The 21,156-nt window shown below is 55.1% G+C and overlaps 1 protein-coding gene across 2 annotated transcripts; it reads right to left on the reverse strand.

Annotated features, from left to right (window-relative positions):
- Positions 1–675: 675 nt before the first annotated feature.
- Positions 676–19,180, reverse strand: P2RX1 (purinergic receptor P2X 1). Of its 2 annotated transcripts, none has more exons than XM_059877989.1 (12): positions 11,563–14,449; positions 8,074–8,221; positions 7,732–7,803; positions 7,171–7,240; positions 6,847–6,943; positions 6,454–6,534; positions 6,058–6,199; positions 3,519–3,646; positions 2,993–3,083; positions 2,521–2,586; positions 2,115–2,216; positions 676–2,003 (listed from the first exon to the last, which is right to left on the reverse strand). In XM_059877989.1, exons 1-12 carry the CDS (start codon positions 11,670–11,672, stop codon positions 1,938–1,940), a joined length of 1,173 nt encoding a protein of 390 aa, XP_059733972.1. In that variant the 5' UTR covers positions 11,673–14,449; the 3' UTR covers positions 676–1,937. The 2 variants fall into 2 exon arrangements, with proteins under 2 accessions (XP_059733972.1, NP_001192729.1); NM_001205800.1 differs by lacking the exon at positions 11,563–14,449 and adding an exon at positions 19,044–19,180 and having other exon boundaries at positions 1,938–2,003.
- Positions 19,181–21,156: the final 1,976 nt, after the last annotated feature.

Genomic DNA, 21,156 nt, shown 5'->3' on the forward strand with positions numbered 1-21,156 from the left:
GGTGGGGCTAGCCTATGCCATCCAATATGGTAGCCAGTAGCCACATGTGGCGATTTAAATTAACACAAATGCAATTAAACATCCAGTTCCTTGGTTGCGTGAGCCACATTTTAAATACTTAATGGCCACACGTGAATACTACATTGGGCAGCACAGATAGAGAACGTTCTGTCACTGGTGTCGGACAATGCTGCTCTAGACAGAGCATGGTGATGGGGGTGCCCAGAGACCCCATGTGGCCGGAGGGTCATGCCCACAGCAGGGTCCCTGGAGACCCCTCCCACACTGTCTCCATTCAAGACCTGCCTCTCCTCTTTGGGACTCCAGCACAACTCTCTCCTAGGACAGCCAGCCCCTTCCCCAGCCCAGCTTTCATGAGGCCATGCCTGGGGTCTCTAATTGTCCCAGTGCTAGGCCTTTCAAAACCAGGGGAGGGGCATGTGGAAGACTGGGAAAAGCGCCGATGTTCAGGCGCTGTGCCAGGACAGTGGCCCATGGATAAAGGTGAACCAATCCCCAGTACTGCCTCTGCGGGGCTCAGGGCTTAAGGGTCAGCTCACCACCTCCACGGAGAGATCCAGGAGGACCTCAACGGTCACTCAGCTCAGCCCTGAGTTTCACAGCTGGGATGCTGAGTTTCAGAGAAGGTGGGAAAGAAAAGGCAGAAGGCAGAGGTTTGAACTCATTCACCATTCCTTTTATTATCCTCTACCCCTTGATTTCTCAGACCTTGTGTTAACAGAGCTGGGCAGGCCTCAGGAGCCGGGGCTGGGTCACAGGCAGAGAGCCCAGGATTTGGCTGAGGTTCCCACCCTGACCAGAGGTAGCTGAGTAAGGATCCATCACTAAGAAGGGCCGTCCTGGCCTCACACACTTCAAGATAACACATCCCCATGGAGGCGACAAGGCGTGGACCATGAGTCTGTGCCTGGGGGTGTAGGTGTGTTCAGATGGTTGTGTTTGCAGGGCCCAAGCTGTTCAAACACACAGTGTGGATGGGAGGAGGTTGTGCATGTGGGTGAGTGCACGTGTGTATGTGTGCATGAGACACTGTGTGGCTTGTGAGCACATTACACACCTGCTCAAGGCCTGCACCTGCTGGGTGATGCTGGCTGCAATGAAGTCTGATACCCCATCAGGAACAGTTCTAAAATTTAGGTCCTGAAGGGTTATGCTATCTTTGGAGACCATGTGACCAGCCCTGGCCATTCTGGTTTGGGAGATCTGGGGTGTGCCCGGGTCCGGCACTGTTTTTGCATTTCTTTGTTTGTTTTTGGCCTGGCAGCTTGTGGGATCCTAGCTCCCTAACCAGGGAATCGTGCCCTGGCCATTGGTGGTAAAAATCCTAACCACAGGAACACCAGGGAATTCCCAAGTGCCAGCACTGTTGACAAACATCCCAGGGAGATCTGGGGCCAGTAGGGAACAGGATTCAAGGTTAGCCATCCAACAGAACTCTCTGTGATGCTGCAAACATCTCTTGTGGTTCAGTAGGGCAACTGCTAGCCACATGTGTCTTTACCAGTTGTAATGTGGCTAGTTGGAGGATCTGAAGTTTTAATTTTATTCAATCCTAATTAATTTAAATTTAAAAGATCACCAGCAGCTAGTGGCTGCCATTAGGGAGAGCAGAGGTCTGGAGACACGAGGGAGCAGGATGGATGGATGAGGGCCCAGAGGGACAGGCACAAAGCTTGGGGCCAGGAGTGGCTGAGGCTGGGGAAGGCTTCCTTGGGAGGGTTGCGGAGTCGGAGCTGGAGCCCAGAATTGTGAGCTTCCGGCAACTTGGTGTCTGCCTGGCTGAGAGGGTGGGAGAGCTCCTGGGGAGATCCTTCCACCCTGGTGGAGGGACCCCTCTGCGCTGGCTGGGACCCCACCAGCTCCCCAGGGAGCAGGGCTCCCCTCCTGCTGCATCCAGTAGGAGCCGGGGATGGAGGTCAGGATGTCTTCATGTTCTCCTGCAGAACCAGGGTGGAGCCGGTGGCCGCAGGGTCATGCTGTCCCTGTGTGAGCATCAGGGGGGTGGTGGGTCAGCCCCCCGGAAGCAGATGGGTCCCCGGCACAGACATGCAGGCCTGAAGCCTCTGAGGGGCCAAGTGGGGGAGTTCTCTTACCGCCCCTGGGCCCATGTCTTCCGCGTACTTGAACTTCTTCTGCTTGTAATAGTGCCTCTTGGGCAGGATGTGGAGCAGAAGGAGGTCACAGAGAACCGTGGCCTGAGGGGGGTGGGTGGAGGACAGAGCACAGGGTTCTGGGGACAGGACCTTGAACACCCCACCTCCATCCCTGCTGACCTCGGGGCCCAGGCTGAGTGCTGTCTGGACTCAGGTCCCCTCCCACCTCTGTCCTGCCCCAGCTCTGGGCCTCGGTTTCCTCAGACAGGCTGTGGGTCTAGGGAGGTGGGGTGGGCTCAGAAAGAGTGAACAATTTTGGTCAGGTTTTGGGGTGGGAACTTGTTGCTGAGGTGTGGGAGGACAGGGACTGACCCCAACACAATGACTGCATGGCCTCAGCACTTACCACCCCGAAGATGCCAATCCCAGAGCCAATGGTGGTCATTGTGGGAATGATGTCAAACTTCCCAGCCTGGTGGCAGGGCCCAGGGGAAAGAAGGGTTAATGGTCAGAAAGGTCTGGTGGACAAGGCCTTCCTCAGAAGCCCTAAGATCAGGCTGGGGGCCGGGGGACTTCCCCACCCTCCAGTGTTTCCTGGCCCCGTAGCCCACTGCCCACGGTTCTGGCTTTGCACGGGGTCGCAGCCACTGGTCAGGAGCCCTGGGTTTTGACCTTGGCTCTGCCACCCTGGACATGGGGAGATAGAGGGGCAATGTATTCATAGGCTGGAAAGCCCTGCCTGCAACAGCACGTTATCAGATATGGAAGTGCTGAATGAGGCCCATCCAATTTCCCATTGCCTAAAACCATAGACACCCCAGAGACACCAGCAGGAACCAAGAATGTGTCTCAGGCTGCCCTTCACACCAGACACTCACCTTGCCGTCCACCAGGATGTCAAAGCGAATCCCAAACACCTTGAAGAGGTGCCGGTAGTTGGTCCCATTCTCCACAAAGTGCCTGGCAAATCTTGGGGAAGGGGAAAGGTCACAAGAATGATGGAGAAACGTCTTGGTTCAAGAGTTCCCAGACCATCAGGGACACAGGAGCCCTTAGAGGTCCATGAGGAAGCCCCATGCCCCCAATATTATATAGAAGGGGAATCGTTGGCAGGAATCCAAGCCTCATTTCACGAATGCTATATTCAACCATCACCCTAACTCCTGACGTTGGCAATTTCCCCAGCCAGTCCTGGCCAGGTGGGCCTCAAGGGAATGGAGAGCCGGGGTGGGGCTCAGGCCTCTAAGCTTGTGCTCCCTGCTTGGCCAACCCCAGGAGGATGGGAGTTTCCCAGGCTCCTCTGCTCCCCTCCTGGGGACACCTGCTTGATCTCAAGGGATGATGGGAGTAGAAAAACCCGCAGGGCCCCAAGGAAAGATGCGCTGGTGGGGGCCCGGCAGGCACCTGAAGTTGAAGCCTTGAGACAGTTTTTTCTCCTCGTACAGCCCGTGGAACTCGTAGATGGGTTTGCAGTGCCGCACGTGCCAGTCCAGGTCACAGTGCCAGTCGATGGTGATGCCCACCACCCCGCCCTGCCAGGGACACAGGAGCTCAAGATCCAGGGTGTAGGATCAGGAACTCCTGCCTGATAACTGTTGCCAGCAGTCTCTTGAAGAGGGAATGTTTTTGTTTAGCTGTTTGTTTGAGAAGAGACCCTGAGAAGCTGCTTGAGGGTTGAGGTCCTGTCACCCTCTCTGGCCCCAGCTCCCACCCATCACCCTCCAGTTTCTAGAATACACCAAATTCTTCCCACCTCAGGGCCTTTGCACATGCAGTCACCCCTCCCCCAGCTCCCATTCCTACAAGGCTGCCTCTTTCTCATCCTTTGGTCACTTCTCCTGAGAGTCCTCCCCTAACCACCACCCTTAGTCTCAAATGTGCCCCTGTGAGTCCTTCTAAAGTGTTTTCTTCTAAAACATGTTTTACTTTATAGCCATATATTTATTTTCTGTGGTTATTCACCCATGACCATAAACTCCACAAGGGTGGGACTGTCTCATTTGCACCAATTCCTGAGTCCTAGCATGGGAGGCAAGGAAATCGCTGTTGAATTAAAGAGTGAGTCTGTAGGGACTTCCCTGGTGGCTAAGACCCTGTGCTCCCAATGCAGGGGGCCCAGGTTCGATCCCTGATCAGGGAACATGCCAAAACTCAGAGTTCGCATGTTGCAACTAAAGAAACCGCTCACCGCAAGGAAGATCGAAGATCCCGTGTGACACAGTATGACCCGGCATAGTCAGATAAATAAATAACACATACTTTTAAAAGTAAGTCTGTAAAGACATGGGCTGGGAAGAAAGAACCTGAGACCGTGAAGCTCCTCTGGGCGAGGCAAGAACCAGGGACAGGTCGGGGTGGGCTGAGCAAGAGGAGAGTTGTGTCAGGTCAGAGCAGGCGTGGAGCTAGGCAGGTAAGTGGGAGGCTAGATGCTTGCAGACAATGGTGATGGGTGAGAAGTTCCCAGTGTGGGTGGCAGGGAGATTTTTAGGAAAAGGGAAAACTATAACATTCAGCTTTCTGGTCCTGTGTGTTGCTACAGAGTAAACCCCCTCCGGGGGTTGGCAAACTGAGGATTGAGGGCCAAATGTGGTTCACCTATTGTCTGTGGTTGCCTTTGCCCTGGGTTGTTGGAACGGAAACCATGTGACCTGTGGCTCATGTTTATTCTCTGGCCCCTTAAAGAAAGTTTGTTGACCCCCATACTAGTTAAAGGTATAGTGAATGAGGGCTTGCCAGGTGGCTCAGTGGTAAAGAATCTGTCTGCCAAGCAGGAGACGTGGGTTCGATCCCTGGGCCGGGAAGATCCCCTGGAGAAAGAAATGGCAACCCACTCCAGTATTCTTGCCTGGCGGGCTACAGTCCATGGAGTTGCAGAAGAGTCAGACAAGACTGAGCGACCAAACAACCACAAGGGGTGAGCGAGTTGTTTTGGCAGGTGATGTCACAGAAAGGGACTGATTTCCATCTCTGAGTCCTGCAGGAGCCTGATGATACGAATCATGGGGGAACATGTACCTTGGATGCCTCGGGCCAGGCAGTGCTGAAGTGCCATCCTGTGTGTGAACTCACTTGACCTCAGGACAACCCCGCAAGACTTGTACTTTTATTTCTCCCACTTCACATGAGTACAAGCTCAGAAACACGGAAGGTAGGGAATTTGTCTGAGGTCATGTGGCTTGTTCAGGCCAGAGCCAGGATCTGAACCCAGTCAGGCTGGTCTGTGCTCCTTATAAGGTTCCCCTCCTCTCGGAACCCCACGCGACTGCACATCTGAGAATTCCTCCAGAATCCCCAGTAACCCCAGGCAGGCACAGGACTTGTCAAGGGCATGGACCATGGGGTTTAAGTTGCTTTTATCTAATATTTAAAAGGCAGGACTTCCCTGGTAGTTCAGTGGTTAAGAATCCACCTGCCAATGCAGGGGGACATGGGTTTGATCCCCAGTCTGGGAAGATCCTACTTGCTGTGGGACAACTACGCCTGTGTGCTGCAACTTCTGAAGCCTTTATGCCCTAGAGCCCGTGCTCCCCAACAAGAGAAGCCACCACAGCGAGAAGCCTGCTCACTGCAACTACAGTGTAGTCACCACTCGCTGCAACTAGAGTAGCCTAAGCTCGCATGCAGCAACGAAGACTCAACGCATCCAAAAATTAATTAATAAACGAAAAAGAAAAACAGCAGGCCCTCAGAAGATATCCAGGTCGTATCTGCCTATGGCCATTCATTCTGGGCACCTCCTCGGTGCCAGGTCCATGCCAGGGCCTGCCAAGGACACAGGCCTGCATCTCAGGGGCCCCAATATTAAGGGACAGGTCTGTATATATGGTCAACCAGAACCAGGGACTTGGAGGGATGGGGTGGTTAATTGGGCCTGTTAACCCAGGTCAAAAAATAAGGCCCAGTGATCTGGGGTCCAGGCCTCCCCACGCACCCGGCATTATACCTTCTCGGCCAAGGTGCTGAAATTCTGGCCTGACTCCTGTACCACGTAGCCGAGCTTGAAGACTGGACACAGAGGGTGCAGGGTCTTGTGAAAGAGGCAGGTCTTCATGTAGCGGGCATCCACCTCCTCCACCAGGTTGCGCCTGCGCGGGCAAGAAGGCAGCAGCATGCCAGCTGGAAGGGTACCCACCCTGGCCGGGGAGCTCGGGAGCCCCTCCCTCCCAGGCCCCAGAGACGCTCCTCCCACAGCCCTTGGAGCTGAAGGCAGCCGCCCCACTTGCAGGGGCCCGGCTGAGCTTCTGCCCCAGAAGGAAGTCAGCGCGAGTGCAGGGTGACAGAGGGGACAAGTGGTGGCCTCCAAGGGCCTCCTGTGTCTCTGCCTGCTTTTCCCACGAACCTGGTGACCTTGAAGCGTGGAAAGCTGATGCTGTTCTTGATGAAGAGAGTGAAGTTCTCGGCCTCTCGGAGAAGGGCGGGGCTGGAGGAGACCGAACTCACTCACCAGCCCCTCCCCAGGAATCCCTCTTGGGCCCACGGGAGCTGGGCTGGGGGGCTGGGACTGTGAGAACCCATGGGATCTTCCTGGGTCATCGGAGGGGTGGGTGTGCTGTAATGTGGACTCCTAGGCCCCTTGATCAGGGGCTGAGGCATCTTTGGCCTGGGCGGCACAGATGGGGTGTGGGTGGGGTTGGAAGAAGTGGGGACAGACCTTCCCAGAGCACAGATCCGGACGCCCCTCTATCTGGGCTGGGGACCCTGCTCCCCGCTCCCGGGAAGGACAGGGCGTTACCACGGGATGTTGTCGTCCACCTCCACGGGGCACCAGCCGAAGATCTCGCATGTCTGCACCGTGTCGTTGAAGGCCACACACTTGCCCGTGCGGATGCCTGCAGCGAGGGTGGAATCCCTGGGTGCCCACCCCAAGCTGGGACGGCAGAGGAGAGTCCCCAGGCCCCACTCCTGGGAGCCCCCAGTGATGGGGCACCCAAGAGCAGGAGCCTGAAGACAGACCTTCTGGGATGGGGGAGGCCAAGGTCAGGGTGGCAGGAGGGGAGGGGGCAGGAAGGACTTCCTGGTGGAGGAAGCCTGGAGCTGCAGAGGAGAACGGCCTTACCTTGGGCCTTTCTCTCTGCCTTTCCCGGGGTGCAGCCGCTATTATTTGTGCACGTGCCCCCTTCCGGGTTCTGGGGAGGAGAGAGCTGCTGGCCATAGGCCCTCTGGGTTGGGTCCTGAGTAGATACACGACATCCCACCCGCGCCCCCCCCCCCCCCCCGCCCAGGGCCCTAGGGATGGTGTGGGGCAGGATCTGAGATCCCTACAGGGTGACCCTTGCTCACATCCTCCTTTCCCCAGTCCCCGCACCGCCTGGACCTCTCTGGGCTTGTGCCCAGCTGTCCCAGGGCCGATGTCAGCTGGCAGGGATTCGGAGGGAAGGTGTTGGGGACTGGGCAGGCACTGAGGCTCAGCATCCCGCTTGACACACAGCTGGGAGGGAAGCCTCAGCTCTGCCAACGGTGGGCTATCACTCTGTGTGAATCTATGCCTGAAATTCCACCATTACGGCCCCACAGGGAGGCTTAATCAGGCTTTCCCTCCAATACTCCGGGGGACCTCCTCTTCCACATTACTTTTTCCTGAAGGTTCAAAAAACAGGGAATGGGTAACAGTCCTCACCTCTGCACAGTGACCTTGAGCCTGCCGGGGGGTGGCGATAAAATTGGTCATGACTACGAAGGAACTGTCCCCCTGGAAGTGAGAGGCAGGGGGAGGGCAAGACAGGGTTTTGAGCTGGAAGAGCCCGGAGAACACCAGCATGGTCCCAGCCAGCCCCCAGAACCCACAGGACCCCCAGCAGCCTCAACACTCATGACATCAGAGTGGGCTGATGGTACGGGGCTGCATCTGTCCCTCGTTCGCAGGGAAACTGAGGCCCACAGGGAGGCGGGACAGAGCCTAACCCAGCTCTGAGCCTGCACGCCCTGTGGGTGGGAGGTGCCCCCCGCACAGTCAGCTCACCTGCACTGGGAAGACGTAGTCGGCCACATCCCAGACCTGGGGGCCCAGGCTTGGGAGCTGTGTCACAGCCAGACCTTTGAGTTTAACAGACACACTGCTGATGAGGCTGCCCGAGGTCTGGTAGCCCTTCTCGTAGACAAACACCCACCTGGAGGGGGATGAGGAGGGCAGAGGAGCCAGAGCTGGGCAGGGCCACTCCAGGATGGCACAAGGCTGTGGGCCACTGCCACTTCCTCCCTCCCCCAGGGAGGGGAAGTCCTTTCCCTTCCCGTCCCCAAGTGCATCTTTGAGGCCACTCTACTCCTAAGGCTTCTTGTGGGGCTGGAGGCAGGAAATCTTCACCTGCCTCCCTGTGCTGGAGCTCCATCCTTTTCACTAGGAAAATGCTAATTCCTACGGAGAAGAGCCCCTGCAGGTCTCTTTCAGCTTCTTTTCCAAGAGTAGGGTTTGTTGGAGGCCAAGCTTCTTAGGGGCTCACATGGTAAAGAATCTGCCTGCAGTGCAGGAGATCTGGGTTTGATCCCTGGGTCAGGAAGATCCCCTGGAGAAGGAAATGGCAACCCACTCCAGTATTCTTGCCTGGAGAATCCCCATGGACAGAGGAGCCTGGCGGGCCATAGTCCATGGAGTCACAAAGAGTCGGACACGACTGAGCAACTAACACTTTCACTTTTCAAGCTTCTTGGACCCCAGTCTTCATCCCTATCTCCTTCCTTCCTGAGTCCCTCCCACTGAGAAATAGCAGAGCATGATGATGGCTGAGAGCCTGACCTTTGGTGTCCAAGTCCGGGCTTGCATCTCACAGGCTCTATGATTTGGGGAAGCTATTCAATTCCTCTCTGTTTCAGTTTCCTTGTAAAACGTAAACAACAAGAGTACCAACAGTACTTGTGCTGTGAGTCAATGCCTGGAAAAGCACTTAGAATGGAAACTGACATGGGGTAAGCACTGTACAGACAGACGTTGCTGCTGCTGCTAAGTCACTTCAGTCGTGTCCGACCCTGTGCGACCCCATAGACGGCAGCCCACCAGGCTCCCCATCCCTGGGATTCTCCAGGCAAGAACACTGGAGTGGGTTGCCATTTCCTTCTCCAATTCATGAAAGTGAAAAGTGAAAGTGAAGTCGCTCAATCGTGCCCGACTCTTAGCGACCCCATGGACTGCAGCCTACCAGGCTCCTCCGTCCATGGGATTTTCCAGGCAAGAGCACTGGAGTGGGGTGTCATTGCCTTCTCCAGACAGACATTAGCTGCTATTATCTCAGCCATGCTGGGAGCTCCTGGGGAGGGGGACTGACTGGAAGAGAAGCCAGAGGGGGCAAGTGGCCCTTTGAGGGACTTATAGCATCTGGCCCCAGGTGAGGCCTTGGTGGGAGTGGCTCAGGTTGGAGGCCTCCCAGCTTTCCTGGGAAATTCTGGTCTTCCCCTCCCAGCATCAAGAACCCCGGCTCTTGGGACATCCCCGGTGGTCCAACGGCTAAGACTCCACGCTCCCAATGCTAGGTGCCCAGGGAACTAGATCCCACCAGCCGCAACTAAGAGTTCTCATGCTGCAACTAAAGATCCTGCATGCTGCAACGAACACCCAACTCAGCCACATACATGAATATTTTCAAAAAAGAACCCCTGTTACTTTAGGTTCTTCATTTTTAATCTGGGAGGTTTCGTGGGGCCAACCTCCTTCCTAGCCCCATGGTGGGGACACATGACCACCGCTTGCTAAGCAATGTCCCATTCCCCTTGCAATGGCAATGGGTCTAAGCATGGGCACAGAATCCCGAGGAGTTTCAGCAATGAGGCCAGAATTTTTCTGGGAATTACTGAGAAAGAGACATCATCTCGGCTGGGTGGCTAAGCCAGGTGGTTACAAGACCAAAACTATGGTGAGTCATCTGTTATCTCACGGAGAGAGCAAGCCTGAGAAGGAAACCAGCTTAAGAGAAAGCCAGGCCGGGAGATGGGGAGGACTGGACTGCTGACAGTGCTGTTTGAGCACCTGGATACTGCCATACCTGAAGCATGTTGAAAAATCTACTTCTGGACTTTCCAGTTACATGAGCTCATAAGTTCTTTTCCTTTATTTAAGCCAGTTTGGATTTGGTTTCCACTGCTTACAAATGAGAGTTCTGGAGAATACTCCTCTCCAGGGTGTGGTCCCCTTCCTTCAGGAAAGAATCTTGGCGGTTCACTGTAAGAGTGTGTGTGTGTGTGTGTGTGTGTGTGTGTGTGTGATCCATGGTACCCATCAGAGTGTGTAGTTGTGTATCTCCAGGGCAAATCTGTGAGCACATCTGTGGCTGCGACTGAGTGTCGGGAGGTGTGTTTCTGCCTCTGTCACTGTTCATACTACCTTTAACCCACCTGTCCAAAGCAGAGCTCAAAATCCCTCTTCTGTCCCCCAGAACTCAGGCCCCAAGACAGGATTCTCCTGGCCTCTTATTCTCAGAGCCACTGCTGGCTCTCTGGGGGTGTCTCCCTGCTCCAGGCCCCAGGAAGGCAGCCCACCATGTCCTCCTCTCCACTCCTAGGGTCCACTCCTCTCCTTTAAGCCCCTTCCCTGCCATCCCCCTCCCGGACCACAGCCTGGTGCTGGCCCCCAGAAACTTAAGCATGGTCACACCTCCCAAACTTAAGCATGGTCACTGCTGCCCCCTGCAGGTCTCGGATGGCAACAGGTGAGGCCCAACGGAGCCTCCTAATGCTTCCTGAGCCTGCCTCTCTGTCTCCAGCCCCACCAGGGAAGGTGGGCCGTCTGAAGTCGCTGTTGTCAGGGAAGATAGGGAGCTGTCCCATATTCTGAACTCGCTGCGGGAGAGGTCACAGGCCCGCCTCTTGGCAGCTCTCATTCCTGACATCTTAGCCTTATTTCTTTCTTTGCCCAAAACCAACTCCTCATGTAGAGATGGAAAAAGAGAGGCCAAAGGGAGTGTAAAATCAGTCCTGAATATTCACTGGAAGGACTGAGGCTGAAGCTGAAACTCCAATACTTTGGCCACCTGATGCGAAGAACCGGCTCATTGGAAAAAACCCTGATACTGGGAAAGATTGAAGGTGGGAGGAGAAGGGGACGACAGAGGATGAGATGGTTGGATGGCATCACCGACTTGATGGACATGAGTCTGAGCAAGCTCTGGGAGATGGACAGGGAAGCCTGGCATGCTGTAGTCCGTGGGGTTGCCAAGAGTTGGACACGATTGAGCAACTGAACTGAACTGAAGGGAGTGTCCCTTCTGTGTCTGAGACAGACCCCAGGCTCGAAGTCCCCAGCCCAGGATTCTGCCCCCTTTTCCGCAGAGCAGCCTGGCATCAACATGTCTACTGGGAGCCACACGGAGGCTGTGCCCTGGAGCCAATGTCGCTATTCCCTGCTGTGTCTACCCCCAGGGGCTGTCAGTCCCGGGAGGCCCAAATCTGGCCTCAGTGACCTTAGTTCTGACAATAACAGAATGACCATGGGGCCATTTGGCCCACCCCCCAAAGCCATGCTCACCTGGACTGGGTCTCGTAGTCACCACCCCAGGAAGGCCACCGAGGGGGCCTGATGCCAAAGACACCAGCATCTTCAGAAGCCCCTCCTCTTCCAGAAATTCTCTTTCCCATTCTTTCCTCCTCACCCTCCACAACACCCTGACCTGGTCTCTCTTCTTTAACAGCCCCTTGTGGGAGAGATCACGTGGTGGAATGGCTGGGAGAGCGGCCTCTGGAGCCGCGGAGGTCAAGGTTCAAGTACCAGCAGCGCCACTCACCAGCTGTGTGGCTTCAGGCTAAAGACTAAACCTCTTGAGCCCTAGATTTCTCAGTTAAAAAGGAAGTGAAGGCACCTGCCTCAAAGATGCTGCTGATTCAACAAACGCAGCCACTCACTGAGCCTGGGCCTCAAGAAGAGAAAGCGTCCAGGTGATTGGAGGATGCCCCCGTGAGTTCTCTTTAAGGAAATCAGCACAGTGCTTGGCATGCAGTTAGCCCATAAAAAAACAATCCAATTTATTTACGGTTTCTGGTCCTCCTTCACTAATTCCTCCTTAAATGTCAATCTGGCCCCGTCCCCTGGCTTCTATTCTCGGCCCAGGCGGAACCCTATGTGCACCGCTGCAGGCACACTTTGTCCCTGATTTTCCATCTCCGCTTCTGCACTCTCCTCCGAGATTCAATCCCACACATTCATTTAGTCATTCAACAAGTATCTATTTATCAGACCCTGTTATGTGCCAAGGACCGCTCTAGGCGTGAAAAATACAGAAAAGAACCAAATAAACCCCAATTCTGCTCTCAAAGAGGTTCTCCAAATGTTGAGGCTCCAGCTGTGAGTGTTTGGTGACGCACATTCCTTCCGCTTGCCCTGGGCCCACCCTGCCTCCACACATCGCACAGTTGCCCCCACCTTAACTCAACCCTTTGGAAAACAGTCTGGAAGGCACTTCCCTGGTGGACCAGTGGTTAAGCATCTGCCTTGCAACGCAGGGCACACAGGTTCGATCCCTGGTCTGGGACTAAGATCTCACATACCACAGAGCAGCTAAGCCCGTGTGCCGCAACAGCTGAGTCCAGGCACCACAACCAGAGAGTCTACAAGGAAGATCTCGTGTGTGGCAACCAGCACCTGAGGCAGCCCCATAAATAAATAGATAAATATTAAAAAAGAAGTTAAACATGAAATTACCATTGACTCAGCAACTCCACTCCTAGTGAGAGAGTCAATTCCTAGGCAGGTTGATAAGAAGTCCGGGGTCCCTGAGAAGGAGAGAGGGGTCTGGGGTTCTTCAAGAGGAGATAGGGATCTGGAATTCTCAAGGAGGAGGAAAGGACAAACATCTTTTTTTTCTCTATATTCCTTAGTCTTAGTCACATAAATCATTTTTTTCCTTTAAGCCTGTAACTGATGATTACACAACAAACAACTCAGTTTAAACTCTGTACTAAAGGTTGTATAACAACAGTGTATCCTGCTTGAGGATAGTTTCTCCTTCCTGAAAACCTTCTGGCTAATCCTGTTATCTTAAAATGTAAAATATGGGAGTGGGTCTAGTAAGATCTCTACAACCTTGAGACATTCTTTTGATTTATTGTAATAACTAATTTAAAACGTATATAATTCCCTTGCTTAGAATAGCGAGCGGGACACTCTCCGTCCCCCTTCTGATGCCTATGTCAGAAGCTCTCTCTGTCCGTTTTCATACTTTAATAAAACTCTGCTACACAAAAGCTCTTGAGTGAGTAAGCCTGGTCCCTGGTCCCAAAGCTAAATCTTCTTCGGAGATCAAGAACCTGACACCATTCACCATAAGCTACTACCAGGAACTGAATACCCAAGAAAAGTGAAAACATATCCTCATAGGAACTCACACACAAATGTTTACAACATTATTCACAAGCAAAAAGTGGGAACAACTCAGATGTCCAGCAAAGTGTGGAATTTCCATACAGTGGTGTATTATCCAGCCCTGAAAAGGACTGAAGAACTGACAGGTTATAACCAACATGGATGAATCTGCAAACATGATGCTAAGTAAAAGAAGCCAGACGCAAAAAGGCCACATGTTGTATGATCTTATCTACATGAAATATCCAGAATAGGCAAAGTAAGGGGTAAGGAGGTGACATGGGGAATGATTGTTAACGGTGTGAAGTTCATTTTTAGTTTAGTTCAGTCGCTCAGTCATGTCCGACTCTTTGTGACCCCATGAACCACAGCACGCCAGGCCTCCCTGTCCTTCACCAACTCCCGGAGTCCACCTGAACCCATGTCCATCGAGTTGGTGATGCCATCCAACCATCTATCCTCTGTTGTCCCCTTCTCCTCCTGCCCTCAATCTTTCCCAGCAGCAGGGTCTTTTCAAATGAGTCAGCTCTTTGCATCAGGTGGCCAAAGTATTGGAGTTTCAGTTTCAACACCAGTCCTTCCAATGAAGTTCATTTTGGGGTAGTGCAAATATTCTGGAATTAGATAGTGGTGATGGTGGCTCAGTGGTAAAGAATCTGCCTGCCAATACAGGAGACGCAGGAGACATGAATTCGATCCCTGAGTTGGGAAGATCCTCTGGAGGAGGGCATGGCAAACGCACTCCAGTATTCTCGCCTGGAAAATTCCATGGACAGAGGAGCCTGGCGGGCTATAGTCCATGGAGTCGCAAAGAGTTGGACACGATTGAGCACAATGGTTACACAACTTTGTGATTATACTAAAAACCACCAACTTGCATATTTTGAAAGGATGAATGTTATGACATGGGAAATCCATCTCAAAACAAAAGTTCAACTGGGCCAAACTGAACGCCTCAACTCCCCACAGAACTTACTTTTCTGGTGCCTTCATCCTGCAGAAAAGCACAGTACCTACCCCAGCCCCCAGGCTCACAGCCTGGACATGGCGATGCTCACGCCCCACCCCCAGCCCCCTGCCCTGCCCTGCCTCATGCTCATATTCTTTATATCCCTCCATCCTTCCTGTCTCCCCTTGGCTTTCACCAAAAGACCCAGAGAACTTTTTGTAGGGGGAGGGGCTGAGACACAAGAGGAGCTGGATCAGACTCCAGGGCAGCTCTGACATGGGACAGGGGGGACAGGTCATGCAGTTGGTGATACAGGGTGTAACCTTGGTCCACGCACTATCAAGCAGGCAGAGCATCCTTGGGGAGGGCCCAGACCAGACTCCAAGCTCAGGAAGGATTGTGTTCAGAGCGGCAGCCCACACGGGAAGCTCAGGGGTTAATCAACATGCAGACAAGTCAAGCTGATGATTTATGTCTTTAAATGTTTTGAATGAGTCACCAGCCTCTAAAAACGAAGAAATGTTCCTTTCATCCATAAATTCCAGTTTCCTACCGCTCCTGAGAAGCCAGGAACTCTGGCCATGCCGGTCACATCGCTCAGTGCTGCAATGATGGGCAGAAGAGGCTGAGGGGTGGCCACCCCCAGCACGGGGCCCGCGAGATGATGACCTGTCTTCCTTGCTACTGCTTCTTCCTTGGCCTCACCTTCTCCTGTCATCACTGCTGCTTCTCAGATGTCCTGCCTCTGACGGCCCCACTCTACCCCAGCACCTGCCTGTCCTGGGCCTTCCCCTGTTAGACACCCGCCCCCCCCCGCCCCCCTCCCCATGGCCCTCCAGCACATACAGAAAAAAGCCCATGTTCCTTAGCTCAGAGTTGAGAGGTCTGAGCCAGTGGCCCTGCTTGCTCCTCCCTCCCCTCTCCCTTGGCTCCTTTCATGCTCCCCCAGCCTAATCCTAGCGACTCTTTTGCTGTTCCCTTCTTGACCCAGGACCTTTGTTCACACTCTGCTTTCCGGCAGAAGCGCCTGGACTGAGGTGGGTACTCAACCAGGCTCCACCAATCAGGATACTCCCTTTCCTTGGCCACACTGATTGATTGGTTCTGAGATGAGCACATGACCCAATCCCAGCCAATAAGAGTTGGACCTGGGACTTCACTGGAACTTTGGAGGAGGAGATCAGAGTTGTGCCCCACGGCTGCTAGTGGCCTTTTTTCCACTCTGTGGATAGAGTCGACTTGAGAATGAGACCTCCATGGAGGAAACCAGAGCCGAGAAGAGGAGAGCCTGGCTTTGCTTTTTTGGAGAACCCAATGAGACCAACCTGAATTCCTCACCATCCCATAGAATGTGCTGCTTCTGCACCTTCATCGTGGAGGATCCAGCCAGGCCTGAAGCCTGCACTGATTTTTCAGTTACACAAACCAATCAATACCCCTAACTCTTCATTTTGATTGGGTTTCTGCCAATGGAAACCAAGAAGTTCCAGCTAATCCATCCCCAGCTTCTCTCTCTCTCTCTCTCCTTGTCCACCCTGTACCCCACCTCTATCCCAGGGAACCTGACACAGCCCTAGATACAAAGAAGATGCTGGATAAGTGTCCTCAGATACCTCTCTCCCAGCGATAACTTGTATCTCTCCTTACTCTGATAAGGATCAGAGACATGTGGCTTCAAGTGCTCCATATAGGGGCACACAGAAGGCCCACAGGAAAGCCAAGAGCAAGATTGCCTGGACTACAGCCTCCTGGCCTTTGCTCAAGCCTGGTTCTATCACTGTGTCACCTCCTCCAGGAAGCCTTCCCAGACTCCCCTTCCCACATGACATTCACAAATCCCCTTGAGACCCACCTGTGTGTGCAGCCAGACCTCTCTCCTCCCCTGACCAGAGCAGGCCAGACAGGGACATGTCCCAGCATACCCCATGTATGGACCTGCACGGTCAAGAATGACAGCCCACTGCCTACACATCTCCAGTACGGAGAGCTCATCACCTCCCAGGAGACAGCTCTCACTGTAAATTAACTGTCTGAATTTTAAAATATTATTCCTTTATTTATTTTTGTCTGCACTAGGTCTTCGTTGCTGCGTGCAGGCTTTCTCTAGTTGCAGTGAGCGGGGGCTACTCTCTAGTTGCGGTGCTGAGCTTCTCATTGCCGTGGCTTCTCTCGTTGTGAAGCACAGCTTCTAGGGTGCACAGACTTCAGTAGTGGCAGCTCACAGGCTCTAGAGTGCAGGCTCAGTAATTGCGGCACATGAGCGGAAGGTGCCCCGAGGCATCTTCCCAGACTAGGGACTGAACCTGTGTCCCCTGCACTGGCGGGTGAATTCTTAACCAGAGAAGTCCTAACCGTCTCACTATGCTCAATCGCTCAGTCATGTCTGACTCTGAGACCCCATGGACTGCAGCCCACCAGGCTCCTCTGTCCATGGAATTCTCCAGGCAAGGATACTGGGGTGGGTTGTCATTTTCTCCTCCAGGGGATCTTCCCAACACAGGGATTGAACCTGGGTCTCCTGCATTACAGGCAGATTCTTTACTGTCTGACCACCAGGGGAGCCTTGGGAGGTGGGAGTAATTAAAGAGAGGCCATCCCTCCTCAGGAAAGAGCAAATTATTCAGCCTTCAGGCAATGTCTTTAGAGGGTCTCCCAACCCCCTGCTCCGTGAAACAGTTGAGAAACCGAAACCTCAGGTTGTGAGACCAAGTGCAGCCAGGGTTTGGTCAATGGCAGTGGGTGCCTGGCTGAGCCGTCTGTGCAGTGATGGGAAGTGGCCAGATGAGGGCGCCAGAGACAGCAGGAGTCGCAGCTCCAGCCGGAGTTTGAGGGTCAGGTTAGCGGGTGTTTCAAAGAGACCCTGCCTTCCTCCCTCTGCTTTGTGACTTGGGCAGGTCAGTGCCCTTCTCTGAGCATATTTCCTTTCCAGGATGTCAAGGCCGACTTTGGAGCCACACAGCTGGATTCAGATCCTGATCCTGCGTCTTTGTAGCTGTGAAAACCTGGCTAAGTTAGTGAGTCTTGGCAACCCTAAGGAGTCCACGTCCATTTGGAAGCTGAGTGCACTGACTGGGGGGCGAGGGAGAGAGGTCCTCGTCCCTGGAGGCATGTGTTCAGCACCGGGTGGCGCCCTGGGGCATATGCTGCAGCTGGGGGTGGGGTGGGAGGACTGTCCCCTTTCCCTCTGACAGTCTGTGACCAACACACAAAAGGAGGCATGGCACTGCTCCCAGTGCTGACCCGGAAGCAGAAACAGGGAACTACAGGGGGCCACAGTGAGGACAACATTCTCCCGGCCTCTTGGGGCAAGGGGTCGACTGGGCCCGGCTGGGCAACCCCTCCCTTCCCAGGAGGATCAGGAGTGTGGCTAATGGTGAACCCATTAGAGGGGTTCACCCTCAAGAGGTAGGAGAGGAGGAGGCCGGGGACCAGGAGGCCCCGGTTCAAACTGGGACTGGAGGCTGACTCGCTGCGTGACCTGGAAGCTCCACTGCTCCCCTCTGGGTCCGTTTCCCTCACAAGCTCAGTGACACTGCAGATATCAAATTGGTTTGTGGACAGAAGGCCGAAGCCAAAAGGTCTCGGAGGGCTGGTCTGTAGCCGTGCTCCACCTGCTCGGTTCTGAGGCTTTGGGGGCCAGATGGAGCCGAGGGGAGGCTGTTTCGGATGATGAAGGCCCTGGGGGAACCAGGGCTATGTGGTCTCCATTTGGCTCCTGGTCAGCCTGCCCTGGTTTGGTCTCACGGCAAAAATGGGAATGTGGAGACCAGAGGGCAAGGTTACTGGTGCCCCAGACCCCCCAGCAGGGGCTGAACCCCCTTCAGTGGCCCTGGGGCCTCCGGGAGCCCTCTGTGGGGTCACTGTAAGTGCACCTGCCCCCTGCCCTGCTCACCACCCCCCTGGGCACTCAGTCCCAGAGACACACCCCACAGCCACACCCGATAAGCAGGTGCCCAGACACAGGAAGGCACATACAGCCCATGCAGAGCTCTGGGTATGACACACACGCATCCACACACCACGCGTGTGATCACATAAGCACCTGCTAAGACAGCCAGGAAGATGGCCTTGTGTGGACCCCAGAATAGCAGCCCATAGGTGAGTCCCACCTATTTCTGCCCCTGCAGCCCGGGGTGGGTGGGATAGGTCCCATGATGCCCAGAAAGGGGCTGTCATCCCTGGGGCCAGAACCGACCTCCGACCTTCGTGTGACATGGTGCCTTTAAGGCACCAAGTGTTCTGAACCTCCAGGTGTCTCCGCTCAGAGTCTCGAGCAACCCAGGATGCTTCTAGTTCAGGCGGGCAGATGGGAGCAGGGTCTATCCCACGCTGGCTTGTAAGGTGAGGCACTGCCTCCATCCCTCAGCAGTGCATTGGGAGGTCAGAGGTGGAAGGGCTCTGTGGGAAGCCACTCGAGGGAACCGTTAGCCATGAGTCAGTTCCTCAGAGCCCAATGGCTTAACCTCTTGTCCCCATATGACTGGAGGCAGGGCTGCCCCTCATCCCTGTGTCCCCATCTCAGCAGCGGGTTAGTAGGTTCCCATTCCTTCTGAAGGGCACCAGAAGGGTTTGTCAGGAGGGATGACAGCCATGAGAGAAAGAGGGGCTCTCTGGGGTCATGGGAGGCATCGCAGAGCCTGGAGGACAAGCCCTGGCTGGGGGCTGGTGACGGGGGGCAGCGGGGAGGGGGGTCCACACTCACCCAACGACGTAGACCAGGACCACGAGCTGGATCAGGCGGAAGACAATGCCCACCTTCTTGTTGCGCACAAGCACCATCCGGGGGGTGTCGTACTCAAAGAAGAAGGAAGCCAGCTCATCCTGGATCCGCTGCGCCATGGTGGCCAGGCTAGGGGCTGAGAACCGAGCCCGTTGCAAAGCCCTGGCTCCCCAGGGGTGAGCCAGGCGTCAGTGCTCACAGCGTTTACGGAGGCAAAGCTTCTGGAGGTTCCCCACCCCTCACAAAGAGCAGGGCGGGACAGGTGGATCCAGAGGTCAGGAGTCAGAGGTCGGTTGGCAGCACTTGAGTTGAGTGGGAGCGTCCTTGGGTGGTCAGAGCTGCTCTTGGCCCCTGGCAGGCGATGGACTGTGGGCCAGCCGTGCCTGTGAACAAATAAATTCCCAAAGATAGATGGGGGCGGGGCTGGAGGGGGGCCACCCAGGCCCAGCCCCATTGCCCCTCCTGACTCGGCCTGGGCGGCCCTGCTGGGCCTCCGGAAACAGAAGTTCTTGGCAGGAAACCATGGGCCACACATCACAAGGCAAAGATAAAGCCATCAGCCCCCCACAAACCTGGTAGAAGAGAGCTGGGGGCTCAGGCCAGGGCCTGGGTGGAGTGGCCTCTGGCTGAAGCCCTCCCCAGACCAGGGACTCATCCCGTATCCAAACGTCCTCCCCGCCCTCCCTCGGCCCCCAGGTGGAGCACGCAGGCCCTGGGGCTCTGCAGCCAGGAGGGCAGAGAGGGAAGAGGGCTGCTTCCTGTCCAGCTCCCTGACACTTGCTGAGCCCGAGGCAAGACCCCCACCCCAACCTCCCAGACCCCCTTCTATCCATCCGTCCCTCTGGATCTGAGCCTGGCCTGTGCCCAGTCAACTTCAGCGCTGGGCTGGCATCTCTGACCCCCCACCGCTCCTGTCCTGGATTCACCCCCACTACCCTGAAACCAGCATTTCTGGGTACCTGGGTGCAGGTGCCCAGACAGGATAAGGGCCACATCTATTACACGTCAGGGTCGGGCTCCCCGAGCCCAGCTCAGAAAGCCTGACGTGAGACTGTCTCAGTGCCCAGTCCCAGCTCTGCTGCCTGCTGAAGGGCCTGGTACCTTGCCTCACCTCTTCTTCCTCCTCTGTGAAACCGGGTGACAATGAGCTTTCTTCATAAGTCGAAGTCCCGGGGATGGGTCCTGCAATACTGAGGCAGCTCTTGAGCTTGGGGTACAGCTCCTCTGCAGTCCCTGCACTCGCTCCCAGGCTCTGAACGCAGGGGTCCCCGGGGGCTGGGCTGGGTGGGGGCAAGTCCTGCATGAGCCCTCAGAACACCAGAGCTGGAAGCTTCCCCGCAGCTCCGCCTCATTCTGCAGGTGAGGAAACCGGAGCTCAGAGAGAAGTGGATTGCCTAAGCTCACCCTGCAGGGTACAGAAAGCCCCCGCTTGAAGCAGGAAGGTCTCCCTGGCCCTCCCTCAGCCCAGGCAGGGTGTCCTCGGGGTTCCCTCAGCCCCGCCCCCTACTCTGTCCAAGCTGCCCTACCCTGAAGTGTGATAGGAGTCTTCTTCCTGGCGAAGCTGTAACTGGGAAATCACTCTGGGCCCGGAGCCAGGCCCCGGGGCTGGGAATCCCAGCCTCTTGTCTGGATAGAGCGGCCTTCTGGATAGCAAGGGTCCCCCCACTCAGAGGGCAGGCCTGCAGCTCCTTCCAGCCCCCCCCTCCCCCACCCACCAACCAGGCGGATCACCCCATCAAACAGACCAGCCTTATCTTGTGCAGAGCGCCCGCCAGTCTCAGGCTCAACTCTTATCCAATGATGCTACCTGCAAGAAGGCCTGGTGAGTACCACTTCCTGGGCTTTTCTAGGAAAATCCAGAGATGCTGGGAGGCAGAGCTGTGGTAGTCACATCCCTTTGGCTTGATCTTGACCCCAGACAAAAGGATCTGTCCTCTTCCCAGCTGACCTCACAGCCCTTGGACTAGCAGGCCCTGGACGTGAATTGCTTGCAATGGAAGGTGGGGTGGTGCATGCTGACACTGAATCTGAACCATTTCAGGAGGGTTGCTGGGACTGGATGAGGGGGCATGGTCGGGGAAAGGAAGGGAGCAGA

The sequence above is a fragment of the Bos taurus genome, chromosome 19 (genome assembly GCF_002263795.3).
Source record: "Bos taurus isolate L1 Dominette 01449 registration number 42190680 breed Hereford chromosome 19, ARS-UCD2.0, whole genome shotgun sequence".
NCBI classification, from domain to species: domain Eukaryota; kingdom Metazoa; phylum Chordata; class Mammalia; order Artiodactyla; family Bovidae; genus Bos; species Bos taurus.